The sequence below is a fragment of the Ceratosolen solmsi genome, unplaced genomic scaffold (genome assembly GCF_000503995.2).
Source record: "Ceratosolen solmsi marchali unplaced genomic scaffold, CerSol_1.0 scaffold7, whole genome shotgun sequence".
NCBI classification, from domain to species: Eukaryota; Metazoa; Arthropoda; class Insecta; order Hymenoptera; family Agaonidae; genus Ceratosolen; species Ceratosolen solmsi.
Window position 1 is genome coordinate 17,782,897 of NW_011948413.1, and position 10,988 is coordinate 17,793,884.

The following is a 10,988-nucleotide window of genomic DNA, read 5'->3' on the forward strand; positions in this document are numbered from 1 at the left end:
CAGGAATAAATCTTTGGAAATTAAGATCCCAGCTAATGAACACAATTCTAGAGCTTTAACAATAGTTTATCGATAAGTTTATAATGTAGAAAATACGGGAAAGAAGAAGCACACAGATGAAATTTTTATAAAGCTCTTCACAAGGTATTTAAAGGAAAGCATTAGTTTAACAAAATATTACATTTTCTCGTAGCCTGCGCCATTAATGTCTCGTTAACTCGAACTTTTTGCGTTACTTCCGCTGTGCTCTTTATCCGTAAACTTTAAAGTAGACGGTGTAAAATATATAATAAGACATGCACTGGTGCTTACTCATCTCTTTATTAAACTATCAATACTCATTTGTTTTATTAATCAAATTATGTAAATTTACAGAAATTTTTCAAGCTTAATCTTCTATAAAATAAACGATAAATTCTAATAACTGAAAAACCTTCGTTAATTATCTTATTGTTTTATGCAACATTCTGAATTTTCATCAAATTGAATATAAAAATAATTTATCACGCTAGTTGACTTTTCAAAAAGTCAAGAAAGCTTAATTTTCCAGTTTAACTCGAGTCTACGTTAATACTCAAGGTCATTCAATTTTCCTATTTATAAACAAAAATTGTTTCACAATCTCAGTATTGGCTTAGATTTTATTATCTTTGATGGCAACGAACATTCCATTTATCTCATTCCATCAGTCTCACATTCGCTACAACTAGAATCTTCATGATCTGAAATCTGAGTATAAAAAGCGCACTCGTATGAATAGAAATTGATTGGGTTTTAATATGTTAGCATTCAAAAAATTGCAATGCATACGCAGTCGCATCATTCCAGTGTATTCTGGCAGAACCTCTTAATTGGTTACAATTGATGAATGCGCAACGAGAGGAATTCACACGTATATTCATTTAGGTTTCTATTTGCGTCTGGCTGGTTGGCAAACAAAAGTCTGCGAGAATCATCGCGCAGACGTTACTACACAGAATGGGGGACGAGTAAAATATCCCTTCATAACGACAGATCCCTTTAATATCGAAATAAATTAAAGCTGAATCGAAACACAAGATAAATACGACTCATAAAATTATATTAATACGATAGGTCAATAAAAATTAATTTATTATAATAACAATATTTAAATGGCTTATAATTTTGGTGATATCATTACTTTCAAAAGCATCTTTAATCTGTTTCATTTATAATTCTTTATTAGTATGTATTGATGAAAATTTTCTTTACTTCTTTTTTCTAATATAATAAGATGAACAAATTAATTTAAATAATTATAAATAGTGTTAGAATTTTTATATTGAAAACACTATTGCATTGTTAATCGAATATTTTTAATTATTACATAACGATATAGAATCATTATAATTGGCTACTATAAATTATAACTTTACGTATTTTCAAAAACATTTCAATAGATGAATGAATAAAGATTTCATTTTCACCATCAACGAATATAATGATTAATATGGCTAAATGTGAATAATAAAAATTGAATATGTATAAATTGAAGTTTTTTTTTTAATGCTTATAGAGTTAAAATTACTAATTGAGAGAATATGAAATATATTAAGAAATGTTTAATATTCCCCTTTTTCTTTGCAAATGCAGAAAATTGTATATATTTATTTGCTGAATTAAAAAATGTTTAGTATAACCATAAATTTGTGTGTGTGTGTGTGTGTGTGTGTGTGTGTGTGTGTGTGTGTAATTAACTATATTTATTACAGAAAATTTTATAATATTCATACTATTAACTTGTATAATCTTCCCTTGAATTTAATATTCATACTATACATATACATTTATTTATTTAATTATTAATGAATTTTCTCATTTCTTTATTCATGAAAAAACTAACATATATGTGATTGATGAAATATTTCAATTAAATATTTAGCATACTTTTCATTATTAATAAATAATTTTTTTTTTTCAATTTGATAAATAATACAATAGTTTAATAAATACAATTACTTTTAAGATAATCTATACATTAATAATTATTATTATTTTATAATAAACTATTTAATAATTTAATTGTCTATTAAAAGGAAATTAATGTTTGTATTACGAAATGCGTCAAGAAAAAAATACTTAATTTTCGCAATGTTTTTTATTATGAATAAAACATTCTTTTATGTTGTATTACAAATTTCAACGAAAAATCGAATGAAATATTTTCAGTACAAATAAAAATATGAAAATATTGAATGAAAAATTATATGAAGATTTTAAAATACATCAAAATATTATTACAGTGCATAATTTATTTATTTGTTTAATATAAAACATGTTACGATATTATTACAATAATGCGTATATTATAACTTTATATACATAATTATTACGTATAAAATGTTTTAATATAATTAAGAACAGTAAAATTAATAAAGAATAATTTATAAAAAAATTGAGTTATTAAAATATTTTGAAAATTTTTCTTCTCATCTGCTTCTCAATTTAAACGTAAATATTATTAAAATTAATTTTCTTCATAATCTTATTTCAATATTTATTACTGAAATACACAGACTGTGTATTATATATACAAAAAACCGATAAGCACATACACGAATATCTATTTATTTAGAGAATATTTCTTACCTATTACAAGTTAAAATAAGCTTGGAAGAATAATGTGCGAATACCTTGAATATTAACTGCCCAATGTATGCTAATAATTTGTCAATACGCTCTTACGTATTAAATAACAGTTACAAATTACTTTAATTATATGATTTACAAGATATAGCTTTATTAATCTTTGCCGGCGACTTATCGTTTAAACTATGAAGCTTCACTAAATTCAAAACACTTTCTTGTTAGTAAATGTTTTACATCACTACATAAACTCGTATAAAACTTTAGAATATTCGAAATGTGCACTATTAATTGATACTAATTGTTCACAAAAAAAAAAAAAAAAAAAAAAAATTATTTTAATTCCCACGTTATTATGGGCATGTAAAGAGATAAACTCTATGAAATTATTAAAATTTATACAACTAGTAAAGAAACTTGGTAAACAATAGTATTAAAAACAATTTAAAATACAATTATATTTAAAAAATAATAATAAATAAAAAACAATAACATCACTTTTACAATGGAAACTAAAACGGTTCTTCTATTTTTATCAGACTAATCGTGAAGCTACCATAGGAAGCACCATGGACTACAAAATTTAGTTCATTATCCATTGTTTTCCGCTGACATCGAGATTTTATTAGCAAAGTCATATGAATCATTGATACTTTCTTAAATAAATGTGTGCGCAAAAAAAAACTAAGATCTTGGATAACTGACCCACATGAACGTCTACCTATTTAAGTAGTTCAACTATCTTTTTAAGGCTTCCGATTGAAACTGTGTATATTGAAACCCACAATGTTGTGCATCACGATATAACTGTTTTCTGCCTCCTACAATTACGAACCTTCTTCAAGAATAAAATTAAAATCAAAATTTACTTTGATACAATCATTCTCCATTCTTTTCTTCTTTTCACTGATTTCTATAAGAACATTTTTTACACTTAGTACAATATAATTGTATATTAATAGTATAGAATTATAAATAACAATATTGTATATATATGTATGTATGTATAATTTAAAAATTATTGGATAATATTCAAATACAATTATATGCATGTAATTTTAATCTGTAATTTTCAAAAAATTAAAAATATTATCAACTTATAAATAGTATCTTGATGAATGTACTATTGATTCTGCTCTATAGATAATTAAAATATACATTTGAAATGAGAGTTCATTTATAATGCCAATCTTCACTATAATTACACTAATTTGGAACATTCATTACTGAAATTCCATTTTCATTTAACATGTTTTGATTACAGCACAGAAGATAAATGCGCATTACTGTGTTTCCTAATACGATGCACTTTTGAACATCAACTTATGTTCTTCAGTGTATATGCGAAGACGATGACTTTAAAGAAGCGGTGACGCTCGCAATTATTATTTCATAATAAATTATGTTGGTTAGTTGGAATAATAAGGAAAAAAAAAAAAAAAAAAACTAAAAACTGATGTGGTGAACCGCAGAGAGAAATTTATTATTTTGTCAAGTATGATCTTTTTAAATATACGCCAAGTGTATTAAAAAACATAATATTATGCTTTACATCTTGCACAACACTATTGGTTTCAAATCAATTATGGATACTTGTGAAATGTCATTTTATTATAGTGTATGAAGGATAAACGACAAAACCCTGTTATTATTAATAAAAATTTGCAATATAAAATATGCCTTTGATATTAATAACAAAAGGTGAAAAACAATTTCAATGAAATACCATCGCACACAAAAGGCAAACTTAACAAACACATGTATCGTATCACAGAAAATTTTGCACAATTCGACTTCAACACTTTGCAATAGATAATCGATCGCAAGCTCAAGAATAAGTAAGGAATTACCGGAAAAGTAGTAAGTAGCTTTGACGCCAGTGGCAGTGTCGCGACTGGAGCCGAAAACTCATTTTGCGACAGCAAAAGCTCAAGCCTCAAAAAGCAGCCACTGCGCATGCGCAAACGCGCGCAATACCGAAAATCCCAGCAGACATCTCGGGTCGTCGTTGCGGGTCAAGATGCCGTCGCATATTTATGTGTATTAATAATTGGACGAGCGTTAGCGAGTCATCAGGCATGTCGTACACAACGTTTTGCATTCTTGTTCGTTAAGATTTCCGCTTTGGAGGATGGGATAGATTGCGATTATTTTGGTATGCTAAGTTGACAAAATAATGACGCCGTGCTGTACGCGCAAGTGACGATAAAGACGAGCTCATGTACAATTAACAGTTTACCCAAGCTTTCCGTAAATAAACAAATTTTAGGGAGGCTTAACTTTTGCAAATTCCATTGTACATTCTCTAATCGATAATATGTACTTGTCATAGAATGTATCTTCTAATCAATTATTTATTGTGCTCTGTTGGCTACTGAAATTGAAAAATTTTCCTATTGATCATGTTTTTTTTTTTTTTGTTTCCTCATTTACAGTCAAGCATTTATATTTAACAATCGAGTCTACTTGTAAATAAATGGTAGTTTTTCACTGATATTTGCCATAATGTAACAACACAGAATACAATGTTAGATGTAATTAAATGGAAATATCAAGTTTTATCTCATCGTTTCTAATGAAGATTATTAATTACCAAGATATTCTCCAATCGTTGGAAACAATAGTTCATTTTTACCCAAATATCATATCATTGTACTTTCTTTTTCATTTTTATTAATTTCAATCTTGCAATTGTCAAGTGTTCGTAGCATTCGTGTAACTGTATTGTAATTGTATAGACTTCGCAGAACACTTCTAACAAGAATTTCTATTAATACTTGTAAGCATTGGCTTTTATGGCGTGAATTCTTGGAGACGAGCGCTGCCTTAATTTAGCCCTAGAATTTTAATATTTATTTTTATCAATGGAGTTTGTAAAATTTGCTGACAAAAATCACTTGACTAAGTTTGAAAAACTCTATGCGAAAGAGCACTTGAGAAATATAATTGTTAAGTAGATTAAACGAGTAAAAAATATAATGATGTTGATAAAATTTAGACATAAAGTTATCTCATGAACGTTGGATAGTTTTTCTCAAACTTAATTCCACATTAATCAAAAGTTCGCTTCAATCTAATGTTTACGCACTTCATAAAGAATTATGGACTTTATAAAAAAAGAATCGAGATAAGATTATTTATGAATCTTGAATTTTAGCGTAGAAAAAAAATTTTCTTATATATACGCAAATAGTTTCTTGGACTTATAGGAAAAACGAATATTAAATTTTATTTTGATCTAATTGCACGAACCTTATCTACTTAAACATATTTAAATTAAAAAAAAAAAAAAAAAAAAAAAAAAAAAAAAAAAAGAAAAAAGAATGAAGAAGAAAGTGTCACTTATCAAGTGATAAGCGTAAAAAAAAATCTCGTAATAAAATCCTCCTATAAAAATTTAATAACAACGAAGTAAATAAACATTATTCTTATTTTATAATTTCATAATTTATCAAAATTAATTTATATATTTTATAAATATTTGAATAATATAGAACGTTTGTTTTGGAAATAGTAGTTTCTTCGTGATTATTCAACAATACAATCTACCTCAAATTGGATAATTATTTACAAAAACGTAACAATAAAATAAAGCTCTGACTGAATAAGCTCTGACTTTCTTCTTGGAATATTATGAGTATTTATCAGATTTGTTATTAAAATATAGAAATTTTGGAAAGAGATTACAATTGATTAAAATAATGCGGCACTGTCATAAGAATTCAGCTACAACGCATATGACATGCATATGACATAAAAATATTATTTCTAGTTATATATGTTTGTAATCGTAGCTTAAACAAATTTCCAAGAAGTCATAATATTTGTCTATATATTATACCACTGAAATGCATAATCCAATAAATCGATGCTTTTTATCCTTTAAACCAAATACAGTCGCCAAGAAATGCCAGAAAAAGCAAGACATTTATTATCAAGCATTATTATCTTCAGTGAAATAAAAGCAAAAATGTACAATTTTATTCATTTAGAACGTATGATTTAGCATAACAATACCATGGTAGGATAGAAACGAACAATTGTTTATGCAGGGACGACGCAGTGAAAAACCAATGAAGAAAAATAAGGAAATAACGAGAAAGAAGGGAGTTCGGTGGGTTTTTTTTTGGGATGGACTGGTGGTTGGCAGGAGGGTGGGGGGGGGGGGGGTGGGGGTGGCCGGGGGTTGATATCCCTGGCGCAATCTCGGTCCGTTCCTTGAAATAGCCGGTATAAAAAAGAAAGGATCAAAAACACTCGAGCACGCGCCATAAACGCTTCCAGGCCGAGAGAATTCGGCGCTCTCCGTGCGACCGGCAGCGCGTGAAAATTCTAGGGAGAGTGAAGCAGGTGCTTTACGAGTACCATCCAGTTTTTGTCGAGTGGTAGTGACTCGACAGGCACCGAAGCATCCATGAAGACCGCCGAGTCCTGCGTACGTAATCGAATAATCTCTCATTTAATCTGTTAATCCACCTTTGCTAGGTGAGAAAGTTTGTTTTTTAGTTTATCCTGCCGATGGAAGCTTAATAGGTTTTGTAATGGCTGATCGATTCGCTCGTCTTGCAACTATTTTGCCTTTTTTTTTTGTTGATTTACTGCTGACGAGTTAAAATGAGAGTGAAATCCACGGTTTTTAGTGCTATAAATATTTCTCAAATAAATATTGACTTTTTTTTTTTATAATTGCTTGTGTTTGTTGTTTGTAGTTGTGTTTTCTTTGTTTTTTTTTTTGCTTTTCTTTAAAGGACTTCAAAATAATAATTCAATGAATGCTAATAATTATTAAATATATTCTAGTTAACACCGGTGGAAGCTATTCAATTTACACATTGTAAATGTGAATATAAAATTGATATACCAAAATACGTTTGACCATTAATTGAGCTCACACATATATTTGTATAACTATATATGATCATTTAATAAATTATTGAATAAAGAGACATGTATCTTATATACGTAATCAATTCATTAATTAATAAATCAATGGGAAAATTTATTGCACTTTATAACAATTTCTTAATCATTAAATAAAAAGTAACAGTACTAATTTGAAGGTATTGTAATCTATTTAAATTTTCTGTATTAATGAGTAATATTTCGTGCAATTTAGAGAAGATAAAATATTTCAGCTGAAAAAGAATGATAATACATTTTATCAAATTTTCGATGCACTAAAAGTGTAGACTTTAAATATATTTTAATACAACGGTTACTCGTGTAATTTTCTACCTTTTAAAACCATATGATTAAAAATTTAAAAAGATAAAAAAATATTACATTGTTTATAAGTTGAAAAAAAGAAGTTCTCATATTAAAAATTAATGTTACAATATTACTAAACTACTATTTAACTATGAGTTGTTTATCCGTATTGATTCGTTGAAATACATTTCATTAGACAAATAAACTTTAATCACTGAAAATGCATTTATAATCAAAATAGAGTATTTCGGTAACAATACCTACAGATTCTATCGTTACGATTTAAATTAAGAAATTCACACATTTGATGATAAAAAATATACGGAATTGATTAAATGTGGTGTATATGCAGATGTGTCGCACCCACACGTGCATGCACACGCATGCACACGTACACTCATGCACGCACCACGCTTGCACGGACACGCGCACGATGCGCACGCACCACGCACGATGCGCACGCACCACGCACGATGCGCACGCACCACGCACGATGCGCACGCACCACGCACGATGCGCACGCACCACGCACGATGCGCACACGCACCACGCGCACGATGCGCACGCACCACGTACGAGTTATTACATAATAATGAAATAATAAATCAATTGAACAAAATTGTATTCAATTTAAACTTTCTTGTTTATGCTTTCATAAATTCAGGAGGTATTTATTCTAATAAAATTAAAACAAGAAATACCAATGAACTTACTTAAAGATACTCAAACAGGTTAGGATAACCTTGACGTAACATGTCCATCAAGTTAAATAAGGTGAAATTTCTTTGAATAAGAAATATGATAAATATAATTATATCTTTGAATCAGTGGCAATTATAAAGTTAATTATTTTGAATATTCAATTTCACCAATATAATATGAATTATTCGAATTTCAATATTAAAATCATAAGATGATGTGATTTGAAAATTAAAAAGTTGTAAGTCGTGTAAAGTCCTCGTTTGTAGGTCAATCATGCAAGTCTTATCGGGAAATAATTAGAACGTAACAGTTTGAACGGGTCCTGTCTGAAAATCATCTCAGTACACACAAAGCAAAGATAGCGGGTGATCGTAACAAAAAAAAAAAAAAAAAAAAAAAAAAAAAAAAAAAAACTGTACGGTATCGGTCCGTAGACCGACGGAAGCGTAGTTCCGGCGCTGTTATCCGGTGACGTCCTGGCGATCGCAGACTTCCAATCTCGATCGCCGTCATCTAAGATCCTTTCTTTCGAGCCCGTGAGTGCCTTACCCACAAGTCTAGGCGACAAAAGCTTATTATTGTCATCGTCCATGGTAGTGAGGTCTGTGCATGATTTATTAAACGAGCTCTGCCCTCTGCGTCTTATCATTCTTTCGATCTTTGTTTCGCGACGGTTGTGAGGCGATAAAATGGCCGGTGACATTGTAGAGGATAATTCCAAGAGGCTCCTACTATTCTTCAGAAGATTCTCCCGACTTCGTTCAATCTTCGAGTCTACCTCCACTGTTCGCCAAGACTCGTAAAAGGATTGCGGCTCATTGTTCGTAATATTAAGTAAAAAATTATGCTCCAACCCCTCGTAGCTTCTATGCTTCAGTCTGACGTTATTAAGATCCAGACACGTTGGGATATTTTTATCTGCGCGGCATTGCGCGACTATCAAAGGCGAGGTACTTTTGGACTCAGCGTCCGAGGAATCGGTAACGCGAACGTAACTCGCAAAATATTTCGAGTCTTGATCGTCATTCCGTTGATCCTCCGTGATGGTTGATATTTTTCCTAAATCGTCACTGAATCTTCCGTGAGATTGTGATTCCATAGGCAGATCCATGGCGGAACCATCGATAGACACTCGAGTTATTGAGCTAATGGACTCGGAATGCGACAATGTCGGCAATGACTTACGAAAGTCTCTCTCGATTTGCTCATTTGCTTCGGCAAATGATTTCGATATTTCATCCCAAATCATCGAGGTCGACGTTCTTCTCATTATTTGCGTCGTCACATCCTTCCCACGAGTCCCTTTCCTCTGCAGCGATTTGAAACATCGGCTCGCAGTGTCGTTCAAGGATAATCGATGAGTCGCACTTCGCCACGTACCTCCGTTACGTTCGGTGCCAAAGTACGTTATAGGAAGGGATCCAATTTTTTGCGACAGTGGATCTATCTTTTTCTGACTATAATCGATAGAATCCGGAGTGTTGCCGAAATCCGCGCGAGACTTTCGACCGTCGGTACTACTACCAGCTGATTGGTTGCTTTGGCTTGTCAACGTCTCCGTACTACCAAATCCCAAGCCAACTTTTGGAAAATCCGTATTGCGATTTGCGGATAATTGAAATTTTTCAAATGCCTGTCTGCGGCAATTATCATTCCCATTATTATCGTTGCTGTTCTCGTTGTCGTCGTTGCTCTTGTTGTTTTTGCTGTTGCTGCTTATGTTGCTGTTGCTGTTGCTGCTGATGCTGCTGATGCTGCTGCTGCTGTTGTTGTTGTTGTTGTTGTTGTTGTTGTTGTTGTTGTTGTTGATGCTGATGTTGATGTTGCTGTTTTTGTTACTACCGCTATTGTTATTGTTAGAATTGTTGCTATTTGGTGTTTCAGCGAAGAATTTGCGGCGCAAATATCGATTGTGCTCAAAAATTTCGTGTAATCGCTCACGACTCGTGCGAAATTCCGGGCTATGCGGCACCACATAATCGTCTATCCTTCTGGGCATCTCTGCGAGATCGTCCTCGTCATCCAGCAACACCTTCGCAGACGATTCCGACCTAATCATATTACTGTTCTGATCGAGCCCCCTCGCATATTTATTGGCCTGATTAGTCGGGCCGCTCGAATTTTTCGTAAAATGCTGCTCGCCGCATTCGTAATAGTTCAAGCTCGAGTTAGGCCGAGGATGATCCTGAATGTCACCGAAGTAAGATCTTTCGAATTCGGTTCGCGGCTTCCAGTCGTAATTGAGCTGCTCGTCCGATCTGAACACGTGATGATTGTCCATTTGCCTCGATGCCAGGGTGTCTCGGTCGGGATGAAAGCGAAGGTAAACCAGATCGGCTCTCTGGATTTCGGGCATTGAGCGGCGCTGAACGGCGTGACGTTCGAAATTGTGCGGTTGGCCCTGCTGCGAATGATGACTAGCCAAGCGCATCCTTAAGCGTCGTGACAGGCGGGAGAAGCGCCGTAAGTCG

At 31.8% G+C, this 10,988-nt stretch overlaps 1 protein-coding gene across 1 annotated transcript in view; it reads right to left on the reverse strand.

The window, feature by feature from the left end:
• Window positions 1–10,214, reverse strand: part of CAP (Cbl-associated protein) — a 16,526-nt gene extending 6,312 nt beyond the window's left edge. The window contains exon 1 of the mRNA XM_011506361.1: window positions 8,932–10,214. Coding sequence (XP_011504663.1) covers window positions 8,932–9,787 — 856 coding nt within the window. The 5' untranslated portion in view covers window positions 9,788–10,214. The remainder of the gene's footprint in view (window positions 1–8,931) is intronic.
• Window positions 10,215–10,988: the final 774 nt, after the last annotated feature.